Genomic DNA, 21,701 nt, shown 5'->3' on the forward strand with positions numbered 1-21,701 from the left:
ATGACTACTGGAGTTCCTCACTGCAGTAACTTAGGCCTAAGTATCTTCAGCTGCTTCAATCAATGACCTTCCCCTATCCTCAGGTCAGAGCTGGGAATGTTTGATGATTGACTGTGTAATGTTCAGCACAATTTGCAACTGTTCAGAAACTGAAGCTGTGAAGCAAGACCAGGATTGGGCTGATGAACAGCATTAGTAGGTAACTGCCAGGCAATGACCATCTCCAACAACAGAAAACCTCACAATCTGCTCTTGACATTCAATGGCAATATTATTGCTAAATCCCCAGTATCAAAATCCTGGGGGTTGTTTATTAACTAGAATCTTATCTGATCCAAGTAATGAATACTGTCACTGCAAGTGCAGGTTAGAGGCTGGGAAATATGCAATCAGTAACTCACTTCCTGTCTCCCAAACTGTCCATCATCATAAGGCAATAGTCTAGAGTGATAGAATATTCTTCACTTGGCTTGATGAGTACAGCTCCAACAACACTCAATAAACTCAAAACCATCCAGGACAAAGTAGCCCATTTAACTGGCACCACATTTTTCACATTAAATATGCACTCTCTCCACCTCGATGCAGTGTGTACCATATAAAAGATGTATTACAATATCATGTCAAGCTTCCTTTGATGCCAACCCATAAACCTATGGCTTATACCACTTACATGGATATTTGGAATATTGCAAATTCTCCACAAAGTCACACACAATCCTGACATGGAAATGTAATACCATTCCTTTATTTGTTGTTTGGTCAAAATTCTGGATATCCCTCCCTAAAACCATTACAGCTGTACTGGCACATGACTTCAGTTGTTCAGGAAGGCAGCTCACCATCTCTTTCTCAATGGCAATTGGGGATGGGCAACATCTACTAGCCTTGCCAATGATACTCACATCCATGAATAATTTTACTCAAAACAAGTTAATGTGTGAGTGTTGATAGGCTAACTAAGTGGAGGGTTATCATAGTTCTGTCGTGACTTCCAAAGTAACCCAGGAATGCATTTTCCCAAAAGCATTGCTGAATATCAACCAAAAGCAGGAATCTTGGCTGTTTTACTCTTCCATATTCCACGGGCAGGAAAGCCAATTACATTGCTCCCAAATGTAGCTGGTATCAGTTCACACAAATCTAAGGTTAGAGATCAATCTTCCTGAAGTTTCTGATTTAGAAATACTTCCAATAATTCACAATCTATACTGACACTCATGGTAATATGTTGCAACATCTCTCCAGCTTTTTTAAAAATCAATACTCAGTGCGATTAGATACAAGGGTATTGGCGATAATCAATCCTGATAAAGTGTTTACTGGAGTGGAGCACACAGATAATTGATCTCTGATACAACATTTATTGTGGTCAAATACATGGGAACAGCAAGTGATTGTAAACTGATACAATCCTCTATGTTGTTAGAAATCCAAACTTGCAGATGATCAATCCATGGTACAGTCCTGCAACAGCGCTTGGTACAGTCAGATATACTGCCATGAAATTCCCAACCTGATGCAGTGTTTACTGCAGTCAGAAACGTGTAATAGGCATGTGATCAATTCCTGATCAGTATTGATGGAATATATTTTGAAACTGCTGGCAATTGATCACTGATACAGTGCTTATTATGGGGAGATATACCAAATATGCAAGAAACTAATCCCTGATATGGAGTTTATTGCTGATGTAAAGTAGCTGTGGGGTGATCAATCTTGATATTGTTTACTGCAGGCAGTTAAACACACAATTGCTCCAGGAGGATCAACTGTAATACAATATTTATTGTACTCAGCTGAACAGATGATGCAAATAGATGAGTTATTGGGTCTATAGGAAATGGATTTGAGCTGGGAAATGACAGGAATTGATTAGATTTTGAACTCGGACAATCTAGATGAGAAATAAGATGAATGAGATCTGAAATAATGAAATGCTGTTGCTCTGGTGAATATTCTAAAGCTCCCTAAAATCTCTAAATTTGGGTGTGAATTAATATGTTCATTGCAATGAAATATTATGTGGGATCTAGCTGGAGTAGAAAGCTATCACTTGTCAATTCAGCAGCAATCAAAGGTATGAAGCACCTTGAAGCATTCAAATATATTCAGTAATTAGAAATAAATAATAGTTGAGACTTTTGACTGCAATTAAATGGTTATCATTGGAAAGTGTTAAAGCTGGGTAACAACATGATAATAAAAATAAAATACTGCAGATGCTGAAATCAGAAATTAAAATGGAATATGATGGAGAAACTCAGCAGTTCTGAATTGTTGAGTTTCTCCAGCACTTCCTGTTTTTATTTCAAGTATTAAAATGATTTCTTTGGGTGGTGGACTGCTCCATAGTGTAGGTTCACAAGTGGAAGTGACCACTTGGTTTCCATTATGCAAAGAATAGTATCCTGAAGATGTGCTGTATGGATTTTTCTTCTATTCACTCAAGAGAAAAAGGTTTCAATGGCTTGGCAAATATTTATTGCCTATTCCTAATAGCCTTGAGAAAGTCAAAGTGAAGAGCCTTCTTGAACTCTTGCCATCTATTTTCATGTAAGTACACCCATAATGCTATTAGGGACGGACTTCCAGGATTTTAACCCAGTGACAGTGAAGGAATGGCAATATATTTCTAAATCAGGATGGTGAATGGCCTGCAAAAGAGCTTGAAGGTGGTACCATCTGCTTCTTGATGGTAATGCTCCACAACCTGAAGGGTGCTGCCAAAAGAGGCTTAGTGAATGCCATATCTCATCAACTGGTCTTATATATTAAACTTTTAAACAAGACATTTAATTGGAAAAAGGACAGTGAATTAAAATGGCTTCCAATTTCTGTCTGTGTAGCCAGCTATATGTTATGTCATGGATCTACAGAAACCCAACACTGACAATAATCCACTTGGAGGTGTGAAACTTATCATGATTTGGAGATGCCGGTGTTGGACTTTGGTGTACAAAGTTACAAATCACGCAACGCCAGGTTATAGTCCAACTGGTTTAATTGGAAGCACTAGCTTTAGGAGTGCTGCTCCTTCATCAGGTGATTGTGGAGTGCACAATTGTAAGACATGGAATTTATAACAAAAGTTTACAGTGTGATGTAACTGAAATTATACTTTGAAAGATATCTTGATTGTTTGTTAAGTCTCTCATTTGTTAGAATGACTGTGGTAGTTTCACTTCTTTCATAAGTAAATCACAAAGCTTTTTTTAAAAGTTACATTCTCAGGTTAACTGTAACAATTAGTATCAGTGCAGATAATATGTTGAGATATTGAAGGTGTTAACCCCCTGTGTTCCCTGTCTGTGCCATAATGTTTAGACTGATTCTAATCTAAAAAGTGAGTTAACGTTCTTACATAGATTCATGCAGTTTTTGAGCAAAGTACAATGTGACTCTGCAAGTACAAATTCACCCCACAAACATATATGTGTATGTGTGTTTTTGTGTGTGTGTGTGTGTATGTGTCTGGGGTGGGGATTGTGAGTGTCTGTGAGACAGTGTATATGTGTGTGTAAGTGTAAAGTGTCTAAGTCTGTGAGAGGTTGCATGTATGAGTGTGGGAGTATGTGTATCTGGAGGAGTGTGTGGTTCTGTGTCTGTGTATAGGTGTGCGTGTGTGTCTATAGTGCAATGGTGGTCACCTGTAATGTGACATGAACCCAAGGTCCCGGTTGAGGCCCTCCCTATGGGCACCGAACTTAGCCATCAGCCTCTACTCGGCCACTTATTAGATTAGAATCAGTCTAAACACTATGACACAGACAGGGAACACAGGGGGCTAACATCCTCAATATCTCAACATCTTATTTGCACTGACACCAATTGTTACAGTTAACTTGAGAATGTAACGTTTAAAAAAAGATTTGTGATTTACGTATGAAAGAAGTGAAACTATCATGGTCATTCTAACAGATGAGAGACTTAACAAACAATCAAGTATTTTTCAATGTATAATTTCAGTTACATCACACTGTAAACTTTTGCTATAAATTTTGATTCCTCCACAACCACCTGATGAAGGAGCGACGCTCCGAAACAATTAAACCTGTTGGACTATAACCTGGTGTTGTGTGATTTGAATCTTATCATGGTTGACGATGGATCATTCAAAGGTTAATAGCTGGAACGTTTAAAGAATATTACCTCAGCTATCACAATAGACAAGTGCAAGCTGGGCCAGACATATTCTGATCAATGGTCAACTACCAACCTGGAGAGAGGTCATATGATGCAAGCGTTTTTGTGAAAGTTTGAACTTGGTTTTGAACAAAAAATATATAAAGACATAACTCAGTCAGTAAGTAAAACAAGGAGCTTAGATGGTATTTTGTGGAGAGAATAAAAGATGTTCCTGCAGTTTTATAGCAGAAAAAACCTCTACTGAATATTATTGGTTTTCTACAACTGCGTTTTGTCGAAGAAAAGGGATATTTCAGTCAAAACTTCAAACCAATTACTTCAGCCAAAGAAAAATTGCCTGTGCAATTGTTTTTTTCTGAATGCTTGAGGAACTATATGTTTGTGTACATGAGCAGGAGCAGGACATATTAGTACATTTTGAAATAAGTTTCACCAGACAGTAAGTTTTAGTCATAAAATGAACTCTTAGGCTTTGATAGTATCTGTTTGGCATTATTCTTACAAATTGTCCACACTAAATTGGCAATACAATGTCTTATTTGAAAACTGAGAAACCTGTTGCAGTCAAACCAGGAGTGGAAAAAGAGAGAATAAAGAAAGGTTATTTTTCTTTGCTTGTTAGTAATAGCATGTGCTCTGTACGCCAGCAACAAGGGTACCTTCAGGGAAGGAAAGTGGAAACTTGAAAAACATGCATGGAAGACTGGTGTGCTTCTCTCATTGATAAAGTAATCACAGTTGCCTTGATAACATGAATCTATGAATTTCCCAATTATAGGAAAGACAAAATTAAACCTATGAAAAAACTGAATTTTTTCCACAAATAAATGGTTTTACGCGGAGAATAAACAAAAGCTCCAGCATCTTGTTATCATTTTATTTCGATGCAGAAATGCTTCACCATCAATCAGAGTTTAAAAGAAACATTATGATTAAAAGTCAGGATGCAGAAAAAGATAGTTAAAAGTAGAACATACAGTGGGATCAAAATGAGTTGGAATTCTTAGTAGGGCCAGGAGAATCTTGCAAAGTGCAAAAATAAATCCAGTTGATCCTCAATAAGTGATGTATATGGTCCAACTCTGCTTTCCAATGTGACCCTGTTGCATCACAGGTAACAATTCTGATACATAGACAATGTAATATCCTTACAGCTGAAATACGTAAATACAATCCTCATTCATGACATGACATGAGGTGCTATGACAACATTACGAAGTGTTTCCACAATCTCTGACAGCTGATAGCTGCTGACAGGCTTCCAGCATCTGAAAATTAGTTATCACCATTTAGGATGGACACTTCTGTGGGCAATATTCCCAAAACTCTTTATTTTTGCCTTCAGTATACCATTTAAAAATATAATTTCAAACTCAAATAGAATGAATAAGATATTTCTGAAGAATTTCATATTTGATATGTTTAAATCATAGTTCATATTTATATATAGTTCTATACTTCCTATTATATGGATACTACAGCTTTGTACCTTCAGATTAGCTTTTCTCTTGTTCTGTTTTCCCCTCAGTCAGAGTGGCAGTTTACCTTTTAATTTCTTTAGGAGTATTTCAGCATCAAAATAATAACAGAACTTGATTATTTTTAATTGTTCAGTTTATTGAGAATAATGTGAATTAAGAAATATTTAGAGTGTCTGCGCTCTAAATAAAAGATTCAGCCTCAAACTAAAAACATACTTAGTTGATACAGTTGAACATGATAGAAAAGGATCTAGGCATCTGTATACTTCAATATTCAAAGGGTCGTCTATGACACACAATGGAATATTTTCCCTTTGTCCTATATTGTTCCACATTTGCGCTGGTTGACAAATTTTAACATCAAAAACAAGTAAAGCATTGTCTCTGTTACTCTGAACCCAGATGTTTGAGTGTGATGCTTATTTAGCAGTAGGGAGCAGTCATCTGTATAAAGTCCTTCAGTAACTAATACAACTCCATATCTCATCTTACAGTCAGCTTCCAATCCTGAAGTACACATAGTGAAACTGAAAGCCATAACAGCGCCAAACAGATTTCCCAAACTCCAATCCGGTAACGAGCAATTGCAGACTCTCAGAACGGCAGTTGCTGTTGACTTAAGTGTTCAGCTCAATACACAATATCACAAGAAAATATGAAACCTCCTTCTTTACAATTACTGATATCCTATAATTGCTTCCACACATGGCATTGACTTTCTGTCCTCAGCTCTAAAAAAAATCACACAGGAAGTCCTAAAAGCCAATGTCAGAATTTGCATAATTGAAATCATCAAGATGCCTAGAGGATATATCAAGTGTAATTAGCTGAATTACCTGTTGATCATTCTTCGTCCGAATGCAATGAGATTGCAATTTACATGAAAGGCAAGCAAGAGTTAAACTTACATCAAGGATTTTACTGCTGTCCAGCATAGGAAAAGCAGTTCTAAATTTACCAGATTATCCTAGTGGGGCTTCTTTCGAGCTTCCCCAAAAGAATATGTTGATCATAAAAGAAAACGTTAACCAAAGGGAATTAATCTACTTGCAACAGAATCCACTCTCAGTACAATCCAGTGGTTGATTAATAGGATCACAAAGAACAGTCCAATGGATCACAGCAGTAGAAAAGGCAAAGAACGAAGATTGCATTTGGGATGATAAACAGAGGGATTGGAGATAAGGATAAAAGCTATGGACAATGGAAGAGTAGCTACTGAATGGCAGAGATGAAAGTTTAACACATTGAGGAACTAGTTATGGAGAGATAGATATAAGTAAAAACTGAATATGGAGGGCTAGAGATACAGAAATACATATGTAGGTGTGGCAGATATGCTGGTTTTGTTTCACATGAAGCAACTTAATTTGTGATTCACTGTCAGATAAAGAACCAGCTCAGGCAGGATTGACCACGATTATGGATGTTGACTTTGTGTTCTTTCTAGGACAGTGGTTTGATTATTTGTTATCAAAGCAGGTCGAGTTTTCCAATGAGAACTTGGCACTAGGCCTGATAATTTCCTATTGTCAGCTGCTGGCAAGTAGATTCAGGAACACGTCAACAGCATCTTCTAAATTCCCAAGCTCTACTACACAGGAGGAGAAGGGCCGTGGATGCTTGGGAATACCATTAACTGCAAATTTCCCTTCAAACCACACACATTGCTAATTTGGATCCATATTGTAAGTCCTTTGCTGTCACTGGGTCAAAATGGTGGGACTCCCTACCTAACATCACAATAGTCCTACCTGCACCATGCAGACTGCAGATGTTCGAGAAAGCAGCTCACCTGCAGCTACTCAAGGGTCGTTATTTATGTGTAACAAATGCCAAACATCCCGGAAATGAACAAACAAAGAAGTCAAGGAATGTATATTCGGAATGGTAAATGCTGCAAATGTTCAGAATTACTGAAGTCTCTTTCAAGGAGACATTCTGAGTATTTCCAGAAGTGTGTGTATGAGATTTATTTTATTTGGATTAGTTTGTTGAGAAAAGCTGGAATTATTTATAATTGAGATGTGGGTTTACATTCTTGAGAAGACTGTTTTCTTTCTCTCCCACAGAGTACTATCAATGATGACACAGAGATTATATAGAACAAACTGGTTATGGGCCATTCATTGTCAGCAATAAAGCTGCACAACTTTCCAGAAACTGACCGCGGTCTTATCTCATGCTTTGGTTGATAAGCCCACTGTATCTCTAATGGCAGTTTGTTGATTTAAAGAACATGGATTTTTGACTGCTTGTCTCAATGGTGAGGGCAATGGCAGAGGGTGACCATGACTGGTAGTAATCCTTGAGAATGATTGTTCCTGCTTCTCCTTGCCTCACAGCGCCAGAGACCCGGGTTCAATTCCCCCCTCAGGCGACTGACTGTGTGGAGTTTGCACATTCTCCCCGTGTCTGCGTGGGTTTCCTCTGGGTGCTCCGGTTTCCTCCCACAGTCCAAAGATGTGCAGGTCAGGTGAATTGGCCATGCTAAATTGCCCATTGTGTTAGGTAAGGGGTAAATGTAGGGGTATGGGTGGGTTGCGCTTCGGTGGGTCCGTGTGGACTTGTTGGGCCAAAGGGCCTGTTTCCACACTGTAATGTAATGTAATGTAATCTAATCTAATCACATCAAAGTATGAAAAAACATATTTTCTTTGTTGGTGACTGTTACTCAATCATAGAGGCTGCTGAATGTCTTGAGCATGGTTTTTCTGGTGCATGCTTTACTCAGGACAGCCAATTTTCCAGAGGAGTCCTAAAACAGGTGTTTACATACGTAAGCGGCCTAACATCTGTTTTAAATGGTTAACAGAACTCTCAGGAATTGCTTAACCGAATGTGGGATCAGACATTTGTCAGGTGCCATGGCACAAGGAACATTGCCCTAGAAATTGACACATTTTGAACTTGCCTTTTTACCTACTGGGCACACAGAGAATTAACTTAAAAGTTTTCAAACCAATCTCATTAAACACACACTCTTTACATGAACTTGTAAATAAATCAAGGACAGAGAATATGACTCAAAATATGTATGACAAGAATGAACTCTGGAGGGAAGAGCCGATTTAAAAATTTGAATTGAAACTCCCGAGCATTGAAGTGTTTTTTTTCACACTTGCCTGGAGCCTGGCTTCTGTGGGAGCTGTCTGATGTAGCTTTGAAGAAAACATTCCTTTGACAGCACAGTTTTGTGAGCCTGGACTAAGTACATGGAATGGAACCTGACTTTGAATTTAAAAGCTTCAAAACATGGGAGCATATTGTGGCACTGTCTCTCTCCACACCTTCTCAGTCACAGACAAGCATGGCACAAAGTAACAGACAGCAACAGATTGCTGATACCAAAATACAAAACAGACAGATACAATTAAAAACAACCCTCCACTCCCCCCACCCCACCAAAAATGCTGGTTCTAATTTGGCACGTGTCACAATTCACCTTGTATAAAAAAATTAAGGGGTGCACACTATCTAAAGCTGCATTATTCGCTGTACTTGAAGAGTTGCCACCAGCTCCAGAACAAAAAAATGTGTAAAATGTTTGTTAGGTTTTTGTCAAGTCACAAAAATTCAAAATGCTTCCCCAGTTAACTGAATGAGGAAGGAAAAGGTAGGTAGCAATGGGTGAGCACAGATGCATCCAAATGATAACAGAGCCTGGAGGCCAGGGAGGAGCTCTTTTTTCTCAACAACCTTTCCGAGAAACTATGCACTGGGAATCTTCTAGGGGCTCTATCAATCGATTGCCGTAACTTCGGCTCAAATCCCAGTTCTCACTACTTTCTGGTCTTTCCACGATGCTCCCAGGAAATTATGGCAGGTGATCCGTGAACTGTAGAGGACATTCTTGGCTCGAGTGGCCATAGTGTTTCAGTTCTTGTGTGCGTGCATTTCCTACTATCTCCTCAGTCCTAATATGCTTACTCTAAACTGTTCTAAAAGTGATTAAAAACTGCATGGAGCACAGCAGGTGCGGGGCTAAGGCATGTGAACAATGAGATAAAGGTGGGCAGTTGACTGTTGCTGCCTCTCCACAATGGTAACAAAAGCACTTTCATTTTCTTTTTTTTAAAACTTTTTTTCATTTTGATTATTTTATAAAACTTCAGGTTATCTCTTTGAACAAGAAGGCCCAATGTGAATATGTTTCTTTTGAAGTTCCCAGGGAGCGAGCCTTCTTGTCAGGATGGTACAGTGCACATGTTAATTAGACTCTTGTTAAAATCCAGCAGTGTGGCGTGGTCTGTATGAGGGAGTCTCTGCCCAGAGTTCATTCACTCCTATTACTGGAGGATTTCTGCCCAGGACTATACCCGGGTAGTGGAGTGTGAATGAGGCAGCCCTGTGCTGTTAAAACCAGCAGCAAAGGTGTTGTAAGGATGCAAGGTCTGCATCCCCATCAAGGAGTTGGGAATCATGGTGATAGTATTGGGGGTCATGAGGGGTATGTCATCGGGAGATCGACGGAGAGTCAGAGTGTAGTCTGGCAGTGAAGGAAGCCGCATGGGCTCATGAGCCTGGATGTTCTCGCACTCATGGTGGGTTTGGTTCACCTGTAGTGACATGATCTCTTCCTCCTGTGTGTGCGTCATGTCATTGCTAGTGTTACGTTGTGGGCTTGGCTGTGTATGGGGGTCATTATGGCGTTTGTCCTTACGGTAGTACAGAGCCGCAAAGGCGAGAACATTGAGGAAAAGCAGGGAGGCCCCTACAGCGATAGTTACACTTAGCTCAGTCGAGTAGTCTCGGGGATTCTCGATCAGGAGGGAACCGCCGTCCTGCTCTGAGTTCCAGTTCTCTTTCTGCTGCTCATTGGAGTTGAAAGCTGGAGACATGCCTGAGCCTGGCCGTTTGGTTGTGAATGGCCAAACCTTGCCATTGGGTCGTCTAGTCGCGTAGGAGATTGGAGTAGTATTAGGCTGAGGCACCTTGGTTGTGGTGGAGGTGTATTGGAACATATCATGCAAGTTGTATAGATGTGGGACCAGGTGCTTCCAGAAGGCTACTTTGGTGGCACGGTAGTGCTCCCGGACTCGAGGTTTCAGACCAATGTGAAGATAAAGCTGATCCCGTGGGTTGTACTTAGACCAGGCCACTTCTTCAAACCGGTTTGCCTTTGTATGAATGAATTTGGTGTCCTGAGGCACTGGCTTGTTTGGATCACTAAAGATAGAAAGAAAACAATTACTATTGGATGTGAAGTTTTGTGCAATATACCTACCAGGATAATAGCCGTGAGCCTGGTCCAGTTCTGCATAAATCAAACACATTTAATAAAATATGAAATGGAAGTGAAGATTGAAAGACCTGCACAGAATTATATAATTATATAATCTCTGCTCAACATACAGACATCAACAGACTCTTGGCACAAGGATACTTGAACTTGAAATATCTTATGCTCACTTATTAAGTTACATTGTAGCTTTATACATATCCGAATAATTCATTTCCATTTTGTTGTGATATTAGGTGACACTAAAATTTCTTGCCATTCTCATTAGAATAAGCCATAACACAAAAATCAGTATCGACAAGAAACCACACCATATGTTCGTTACAGTATGAAAATGAAATACATATGCTCTAAATTAAGTTAATTATTCCAGCGTAGAGGTTTTTTGGGATCATAACAGCAGTAGGACAGCACAGTTGATCCTAACTGAGACACCAAAACTGGTCCCAATTTTATGCAAATATTTACATTATTAGAAAAATATAGACTGATTGCCTTGCTGTCAGCAGGTTAAAGATTAGTTCAGTTGAAGCAGCAATGGTGAGGTAATCGTGAGGACTGTGGAGTTGTGTTTTATTCTTGCTGAGTCCACAGCAACAATTGACTAACTTTTAGAAAACACATAGATTTGGTGTCCTGCGGCACTGCGGCTCTAAAGAGTACTGAGAAGATGTACTGGACCGCACCCTCACTAATTTAAATATAGCAATTGCACCTGCCCATGAGAGTACTAGGAGGAGTAGAGTACAGTCCTTGTAGCGTAAGAGTCCAGTCTTCACAGTGAGGATCCTGTCCATTGTAGTATGTGGTAATACCTCTGTGATAAAAGGGATAGATTCAGAATAGATTTAGTAGCTCAAATCTGGACATCCATGAGTTGCTGTGGGGCTATTAGCAACAGTAGAACTGTGTTCAACCACAATCTGTAACTACAAGTCCCCACACATCCCTCATTCTAACATTATCATCAAGGTAGGAAATCAAGGCCATATCAATGAGAAAAGTTGCCAGGAGCAACGTGAAGACCAACTTAAAATGAAGTGTAATCCTGATAAACATATAACTTGGGACTTTATGCATGCAGCAGTAAAAACAGCAGAAGCAGCAACAATGGAGAGAGTTAAACAATCCTACAACCAATGGATCAGATCAGATCAGATCGATACAGTCTTGCCAACCTAATTGAGGATGGTGCTGAACAATTAAACTGCCATCTAGAAAATAATGCTCTTCAAACTTTCCCATTCTCAATGCTAGACTCCCCCATCATATCAGTGGGAAAGGCTGAACCAAAAATGATGAGTGAACTATGCATACAGGCCTCATCCTGAGGCCCAGTTTCACAAATGCCAGTCCTCAGCCAATTTGGTTCATTTCATTTGATTTTAAAAAATGCTGAAGGCACTGAAGATACAATAATATTGAAGATTTGGTGCTGAAGAACTGGTTATGTCCTCAGCAAGTTATTCTAATACAGTGGAGTTGATGGCCTAGTGATATTATCACTCGACAGCTAAACTAAAGAAGGCGATGTTCTGTGGATCCAGGTTCAAATCCCTCATTGCATTTGGAATCGGGAGTCTTACAACCACTGCTGATTGTGATCTAGTTTAAGGAAGGAAACCTCTGGCCTACTTATGACTCCAGACTCTCAGCATTGTGGTTACTCTTAATTACTTCTGAGTAATTAAAGATGGGCAATAAATGCTGGCTCAGCCAGTGATGTCCATATCCTTTTCTGGATTAGTGGTACAGGAAGAGCACAGCAGTTCAGGCAGCATCCGAGGAGCAGTAAAATCGACATTTCGGGCAAAAGCCCTTCATCAGGAATAAAGGCAGTGAGCCTGAAGCGTGGAGAGATAAGCTAGAGGAGGGTGGGGTTGGGGAGAAAGTAGCATAGAGTACAATAGGTGAGTGGGGGAGGGGATGAAGGTGAATGGTCAGGGAGGAGGGTGGAGTGGATAGGTGGAAAAGAAGATAGGCAGGTAGGACAAGTCATGGGGACAGTGCTGAGCTGGAAGTTTGGAACTGGGGTGAGATGGGGGAAGGGGAAATTAGGAAACTGTTGAAGTCCCCATTGATGCCCTGGGGTTGAAGTGTTCTGAGGCGGAAGATGAGGCGTTCTTCCTCCAGGCGTCTGGTGGTGAGGGAGCGGTGGTGAAGGAGGCCCAGGACCTCCATGTCCTCGGCTGAGTGGGAGGGGGAGTTGAAATGTTGGGCCACAGGGCGGTGTGGTTGATTGGTACGGGTGTCCCAGAGATGTTCCCTAAAGTGCTCTGCTAGGAGGCATCCGGTCTCCCCAATGTAGAGGAGACCGCATCGGGAGCGGATACAATAAATTATATTGGTGGATGTGCAAGTAAAACTTTGATGGATGTGGAAGGCTCCTTTAGGGCCTTGGATGGAGGTGAGGGAGGAGGTGTGGGCGCAGGTTTTGCAATTCCTGCGGTGGCAGGGGAAGGTGCCAGGATGGGAGGGTGGGTTGTAGGGGGGTGTGGATCTGACCAGGTAGTCACAGAAGGAACAGTCTTTGTGGAAGGTGGAAAGGGGTGGGGAGGGAAATATATCCCTGGTGGTGGGGTCCGTTTGGAGGTGGTGAAATGTCGGCTTATGTGAAGGTTTATGTGAAGGTTGGTAGGGTGGAAGGTGAGCACCAGGGGCGTTCTGTCCTTGTTACAGTTGGAGGGGTGGGGTCTGAGGGCGGAGGTGCAGGATGTGGATGAGATGCGTTGGAGGGCATCTTTAACCACGTAGGAAGGGAAATTGTGGTCTCTAAAGAAGGAGGCCATCTGGTGTGTTCTGTGGAACTGGTCCTCCTGGGATCAGATCCGGTGAAGGCGAATGAATTGGGAATACGGGATGGCATTTTTGCAGGAGGTAGGGTGGGAAGTGGTGTAATCCAGGTAGCTGTGGGAGTCGGTGAGTTTGTAAACAATGTTGGTGTCAAGTCGGTCGTCATTAATGGAGATGGAGAGGTCCAGGAAGGGGAGGGAGGTGTCAGAGATGGTCCAGGTAAATTTAAGGTCAGGGTGGAATGTGTTGGTGAAGTTGATGAATTGCTCAACCTCCTCGCAGGAGCACGAGGTGGCGCCAATGCAGTCATCAATGTAGCAGAGGAAGAGGTGGGGAATGGTGTCGGTGTAAATACGGAAGATGGACTGTTCTAGGTGCCCATGGCTACCCCTTTGATCTGGAGGAAGTGGGAGGATTCGAAGGAGAAATTGTTAAGGGTAAGGTTTTACCTTGTCAACATCCTGCGAATGAATTAAAAAAAAGGTAGCACCACTAAAACACTCACCTGACAATTGGAAAATTTCCCAGGCACGACTTGTATGCAAAAGATCAGAATAATTCAGTGTCCTACCAGTCTCCTCTCAGTTATGAGCAGAATAATGTAAGTTATTGGTGACAGTGATTTAAGTGGGTGCTCTCTGAAGCAATGTTATGGTTCTATCAAAAGTCCTCAGGAATCATAAAACTATCTCCAGTACACTGCTGTTCTTAAAAATACAATGCAGATTTCAGAAATATTTGTGTTCATCTGTCGTAAAAATACTAAAGGAGGACTAAAGCAAGGCTGTTTGAGGGATGTGGTCATCTAAATAAACCTCTAGAAAAGTTTTCAATTAGTCTTGGCAATGAGGCCACCAAAATCAGGCATTTTGCCCTGACATATTTAATTGAGGGAGCTATACCTATCTCACATGTTCTTGCCGAAATCTTTGGCTGAGCAAAGCTGACACTAGGTATGCCCCACTCCTGTAGGCCTTTGATTGGCATCCTTGAAGACTCAGCTAGTTCAGTCAGTAGTGGTACTGCTGAGCTGTATTTGGCAATGGGTATTGAAATCCATGAAGCTAAACAGTGAATGTTACAAATCACAGGGCATCAGTTTTGCTAGTACAAGCAATTCAACAAAAACACAGTAAGGTGGATGTTTACGGTGAATGCTCATACTAGTTGTAAAATGATAATGGCACATTTGGACCATTATTATATTTCTATCTTACACATCTTTTTCTAAGAAAGAAAATGTTCCATGCATTGTCATTTATACTGAGTTACCCATGCTATCCATGTTACGTAAAACTTTTCTCATACATTTGTAGTTTGTTCTTCTCTATATACTTGCATACATCCACTTTTGTTGCTTTTAACAACTATTATTGTCCCATTTCAGTTATTGGTAGGTTGTGAATCTTTGAGACTGATGATCTGTGGACTGTGCAATTGGTGAGTTCACATCTTCCTGATCAAAGTGAAAAGGTTTACTCTCGGCTTCATCTGTGCTCTGCCTGGGATGTCATGTGTCGTCAGCAGCTCTCTACCTTGCTTACTTGGTGCTTATTATAAGCAATGAAATGGCTGATGTGCTCATTATTTTCTTTATTCATGTTTGGCCAGTAGAGCACTTCTCTTGTCTTCATCAGACTCAACACAATTCCTGGTGGCTTGCACGGACACACTCTCCTAACAGCTCCTTAGGCTTATTGACTTACTTCCCATTGTATAATATGGCATCTTGGGCTGTCAGTTGATCTCTGCTTGGCTAATATGGTCTTGTGATAATAGGAGTGTACTTGATGCTTTCAGGCTATCCATTCATCCCAACTTCTTGCCACACTCTCTATTTGATTTCATTTGACAAGAAGTTACTTCATTTGAGAAATGTGCTTGTCTATAACATTCAATGTTTTTGCTGGTTTGTTGACTACCAGAGTATGTTGAGCTTGCTACTTCATATTGGATCTGGAAAATTTCACAATCTGCCATAGAATCCTCTCCTTTCTCCACAGAGGGTGCTGCTTTTGAAAACATGCCAGCAAAATATATATGATCCCCTTGCTTGTATTGCAACTGAAGCAATATTCTTTGGTGCAGTTGATTAAATGGTAACATGGAAATGAAGGGGAACATCATCTCAGGAGCAGGGCACATACGTCTTGAGACAGTAATTAAGGAATTAATGGGAGCTTGCAGACCACCACTAGAGGCAGTAGTGATAGTGGTTAAAGCACATCAAAAGGGAACAGATCCCATCCAATTTGGTAACAGATAAATGAGGCAGCCAAGATGGCAACTACAAGAAGGCCCTGAGCATGAGGCAGCAGCTGTGGCAATTGGCATAGACAAAATCTACTTTTACATTCACACAAGTGCAGAAGAGAAAGGAAAAGCAATGGGAAGAACAAGGAATGGTAAAAGATGCTGATAGAATCTGGTGGGGAGGAAAAGGTGGTAGCCACGTGTTGCACTTAAAGTAACCTTATGAAAACATAGAATGCACACAATGGAGAGGGAGGTCAGGTTGGGGAGGATGGACAGATACTGGTGGCATCAAGGAATGGGAAAGATTATTGCAAAACACTGTCAGTAATACCTAGTACATGCCTAAAATAATCTGCAAAGACCAGCAAAGGCTCTATGCCACATCAGCCTTGATCAAAGAGGCCATGGGAGCAGTTACAAGTAATTTTGCAGGACTGTCCCACCAAGTTAGGGAACAAGTTATTGTTTGCTCATTACTGATTAATTTACAGAGTGAGTGGAAGCCTATCCTACTCAAGGATAGTCAGCCATAAATATTGTTTCAATAATGTTGGAAGAAGTAAACCCAAAGTGGGGAATATCATTATAGAAGGCTTCAGTTCAGGGAACATATTTTATAAGATAAGTGATTACTGATTATGGTGTGATTGAGATGCAGCATGCAATTAAGAAGACATAGAGAATTTTGTCCTTCACAGTGAGGAAGTTTGAAAAAAGGGAAGACTTGTTACAACTCTCTAGGGTTTTGGTGAGGTTGTGTCTGGAGTGAGAAAAGAGAGGATACAGATACTGAAGAGTCTGTGCACAGTTTTGGTCATCATATTTCAAAAGCAAAATTGGCATTAGAGGCAGTTCAAAATAGATTCACTTGGCTAATTCCTGGGATGAAGAGGTTGATTTATCAAGAATAGTTAAACAGGTTAGGTTTAGAAGAATGAGCAATTATCATATTGAAATACGCAAGATTCTGAGAGGCATAACAGAGTGAGTGTTGAAAACATACTTCCATTTGTGGAAGAGTCTTGAACTATTGGGACATAGCTACAAATTACGGGGATACACTTAAAATTGAGGTGCAAAGGAACTTCTTTGCCCAGAGAGCAGTGACTGCCTGGAATTCTCTGCCCCAGAGTGTTGTGGAGGCTGGGTCACTAAAGAGAGGAGGTAGATAGATATTTAAGATATCAAAGAGTCAAGGCTTGGGGCATGCTTGAGGGGCTGATCATTTACTCCTGCTCTTACTTATTATCTTCTTGTGAAATTTATAAGTTTCTTGGGTTAAACAAAAGTAAATCATGTCCCCTACCACTTGTAGACCTCAGGATGGTAGGTCAAATGATTAGGATAATGAAGAGTGCCATAGCTAAAGATATTCATGGGCAGATCCTAATAGGATGACAGGGCCTGCAGAATGAGGGTTTTTCAAGGATGTGGAAGGTGGTGTTTAGGCCCTAAAATGTTTGAATTCAACATTGAGTCCTGAAGGCCCTAATGGGACTTAGGGCAACATGCAGTAGATCGACTCCATATGAAGTCATGACAGGCAGGTCACAAGATTGGCAGAGGATGCTGTGACTGGTAGTGAAGAAGTATAACCTGAAAATGAAAGAGTCAAACAATTTTTGAGAATGTTTTGTGTGCAGCTGCACAGACTAATATATGAAGTTTGGGATAACTGGTCATACACAATAGCTCAAGTTGAATTACCTAATGTAGTAGATAAAATCATAGTAAAGGTCATGCTGGAGCAGCTAGAATTCGAGTCGCTATGTTAGGACATTACGAATGTTTACAATTAGCAATATGTGCACCTGTACAGACATAAAAAGGTTTAGTCATTGGAAGCACTGGTCGTAATTGGAGCAGGTCTCTAAGTGTTACAGTGCTAATCATAATTATGATACATGTTGTGGGGATGCTACTTATTAACAAATGGACAGTTAATGTTCAGTGGAACAGCTCATTGACTGGACCAAGGGCAACTTAATGCAATGGGGAACCACCGTTGTATTGTGCAAGATTTGTGATGGTTTCCTCAGTCCTGCACACATGGTAGAAGAATGAACAGTGGCGTCATTGTGCTGTAAAAGTTATGACATTCACGATTAATTGTGAGCAGCACATCTGCAATGCCATCATACTCACCTACAACTGGACAGAAATAATTTGACAATGACATGGAGGATGGGCTGCATGCCAAAGTATCATCAGAGTAAGGTCAGTAACACTGGGAATGTTAACAGGAGAGTGGTAGATATGCCCAGAGTGCAACAAACTCATTACAACAGTGGCAATAACTGAACTAAAATAAAAATGAAAATGTAGACACGATCTCATATACACCACAGGTAATGAAAAGATGGCTTGGCTAGAATAAAACTATTGGAATAGTTAACTGATTGACTGGACATGTGATGGATGATGATTCTCAAATATGGAGTGGATAATGCATCAGATTTGGTGCACCAACATTATGATTCAGCATGGTTACAACATTTGCAAACATACCGTCTATGTAGGGTCTCCCTGAGTCTTTTTCCTAAATCAACAATCAAGGCTACATAGGTTCATCTTTTTCCTCAGCCAAGAATTCCCTAACACATTGGTTGAGGAGGCCCTCAGCTGTGTCTCCTATTTCCTACACCTCTGCCCTTACCCTTTCTCTTCCGTCCCATAAAACAGATAGAATCCCCTGGTCCTCATTTCCCACCTCATCAGCATTTGCATCCAAAGGATTACACTCTACCATTTCCATCACGTCCAGGAGGATGCCACCACCAGACAAACATTTCCCTCCCTTTCCTAGTCAGCATTCTACAAGAACCAGTTCATCCAGGGTACTCTGGGCTGCTCCTCCTCTGCTCCCATCACCTCTCCACATCCCCATGGCACCTTTCCATGCAATCATAGAAGGAATAACACTTGCCCATTCACTTCCTTCCTCCCCACTATCCAAGGCCCAAAACACACCTTCCTGGTTAAGCAGTGATTTACCTGCACTTAACTCAAACTAGTCTACTGTATTCACTGCTCACAATGTGGTCTGCTTGACACTGGGGAGATGCAACACAGACTGGGTGATTGCTTTGCAGAACACTTACGTTCTGTCTCCAAAAATGACCCAAGCTACCAGTTACCTGTCACTTCAAAACTGTATTCCCTGGTCAACACTTCTACCTCCAGTGAGGCTCAGCACAAGGAAGAACAGCACCTCATTTTCTGCTCAAGGATGCTGCAGCCTTCAGGACTCAATGTTGAATTCAAAAATTTTAGGGCCTAAACACCACCTTCCACATCCTTTAACAACCCTCATTCTGCAGGCCCTGTTATCACATGGGATGTTTTCAACGCAACAAACACATTTGCACATATTTAAAGTCCCCACTGGTAGCTCATCTTTCTCCCTGGCTTACCATTTATCACCCTTTCATCTGCCGAACTGTCTTCCACTCCCTCTGAGCTCTGCTTCCTCCTTTACCCCTATACAACCTTTTCCTAGCTACCATCAGTTCTGAAGAATGGTCACTGGATCCAAAATGCTAACTCTACGTTCTCTCCAGAGATTCTAACAGACCTGCTGAGCCTTTCAAGCAATTCCTGTTTTTGTTATAGTTAGGTATACACACAGCCACATTGAAGTTGCTAGACATCTGCTCATTAAAGATAGTGTATTCAGTGGAAAAGCTATACTTTCTCAATGAAAAACTTCAATATTTTCTAGAATTTCCAAAATCTCCAACTCTCAACATCATAAATCAGCTCTTTGTTACGCCTGCATTAAAACTAGGGCTAAGTTCCAATTCTTTGTCAGTCAAATATCTGACATGGTGGAACCAATCATCACATTTGCTGGAGAATTAAGTTCTTTTAGTTTTATACTGATATGAAACTCAAGCAATGCAAATCAGTTGCAAGGCCACAAATGGCTAGGAAATTATACTATATGTGAGTAACTTCGTCAGTGATTTAATTTTCCTACATTCCAATATTGTCTCAGATTTTGATTCAACATTTACATAATAATTGCAGCACTGCGGGGGCAGCCAAACTCCTTCACCCTGCTGTTTCAGTTATAATGGGAAGTATCTTGAAAGTGTCTAATACATGACACCATTGACCATTTGAACACATTTATCTCAAATAACCAAAAGAACTGCGAATGATGATAATCAGAAACAAAAACAAAAACAGAATTGCTGGAAATACTGTATTTCTGAAGAAAGGTCACTGGACCTGAAACGTTAACTCTGATTTCTGAAACATTAACTGTGATTTCTCTCTGTAGATGCTGCCAGACCTGCTGAGTTTTTTCTAGCAATTTCTGTTTTTTTTCATTTATCTCAAGAGAATTCAAGAGTTTGGAACTAGGGGCCAGACTCTCGTGCCAAAAGCATCTCGTAAAGTGTGTTACATATTGTTATCTGAAAAAAAAGTCTCACTATTCTGAATGCAATGATTCCGCACCCAGAAATTTTAATAGCATATACCTGTACTCAAAAAATCAAATTGACCTTATGGACAAAAGTAAAGTGAGACTGCTTACACACAAAACACAGAACAATTCATGCACCAGAATTATATATATGTGGAATGTATGAGAAATAGATTACTGATATAAGGAAGCCATTTTCTGAAGTTATGGAATTTAATGCTAATTTGAGGCTGTAAAGTGCCTTGGCAAAAACATTAGGCATTGACTGCATAGTTCTTTGGAGCCAATCTGAAAAATCTCCAGTGTGCGATCACAGCTCTAAGTTCAATCAGTGAACAATCCAATCGTACACAGTATGCTGGAGTACCTGATTCAAGTACTGAATCTGAGTCTTAGACTGAGGGTGACATGTGTCTGGAAGTTTATCATAGAAATGCCATTGTCAAGTCACCTTGACTCTATAGAAATAGGCTAAACCTCTCTTCCACAATGTAGCCAAAGGCTACATTTGAAAAAAAGACAAGTTCGGGTTTAAGTCTTTGCTCAGTGAATTGCAGGCATCAGGAGATATTCATGGTGACATCAAATACTACTTTATTTTGTCACAACTCTCCTGACCACAGATTAGAAATATTTTGTATCCCATTGAATCTCTGAATCCCCACTATCAACACTCTGGTGGTTATCACTGACCAGAATTCATGTGGACTCACCATATAAATAATGTGGCTACAAGAGCAGGTCAAAGCTCTTTTGGGTGTGGAATCATTGCATTCAGAATAGTGAGACTTTTTTTTCAGATAACAATATGTAACACAGTTTACGAGATGCTTTTGGCACGAGAGTCTGGCCCCTAGTTCCAAACTCTTGAATTCTCTTGAGATAAATGAAAAGAAAACAGAAATTGCTAGAAAAAACTCAGCAGGTCTGGCAGCATCTACAGAGAGGAATCACAGTTTATGTTTCAGAAATCAGAGTTAACGTTTCAGGTCCAGTGACCTTTCTTCAGAAATACAGTATTTCCAGCAATTCTGTTTTTGTTTTTGTTTCTGATTTTGTTTCTATGGAGAGTAGCTCATCTCCTGACTCCCCAAAGACTTTCCACTATCTGTACAGCACAAGTCAGGAATGTGCTGGAATATTCCACATTTAATTAGATGGGTGCAATTCCAACAACATGCAAGACATTTCACACAAGCCAGGAAAAAGCAGCCTGCTTGACTGGCAGCAGATCCACAATTACTGAGTCACTCCACCACCGACATTCACTAGCAAAACTGTGTACCATTTATAAGATACTGCAGGAATTCACCAAAGATCCTTTAACAGCATTCTTCAAATTTGTGAC

General features: G+C 40.5%; 1 protein-coding gene across 3 annotated transcripts in view; it reads right to left on the minus strand.

The window, feature by feature from the left end:
• Positions 1-3,989: 3,989 nt before the first annotated feature.
• nlgn3a (neuroligin 3a) overlaps positions 3,990-21,701 on the minus strand; it is a 319,502-nt gene continuing 301,790 nt past the window's right edge. For all 3 annotated transcript variants that reach the window (XM_072595196.1, XM_072595195.1, XM_072595194.1), the window contains one exon: positions 3,990-10,799. In XM_072595196.1, the coding sequence (XP_072451297.1) occupies positions 9,944-10,799 (856 nt within the window). In that variant the 3' untranslated portion in view covers positions 3,990-9,943. The remainder of the gene's footprint in view (positions 10,800-21,701) is intronic.

The sequence above is a fragment of the Chiloscyllium punctatum genome, chromosome 25 (assembly GCF_047496795.1).
Source record: "Chiloscyllium punctatum isolate Juve2018m chromosome 25, sChiPun1.3, whole genome shotgun sequence".
Lineage (NCBI taxonomy): Eukaryota > Metazoa > Chordata > Chondrichthyes > Orectolobiformes > Hemiscylliidae > Chiloscyllium > Chiloscyllium punctatum.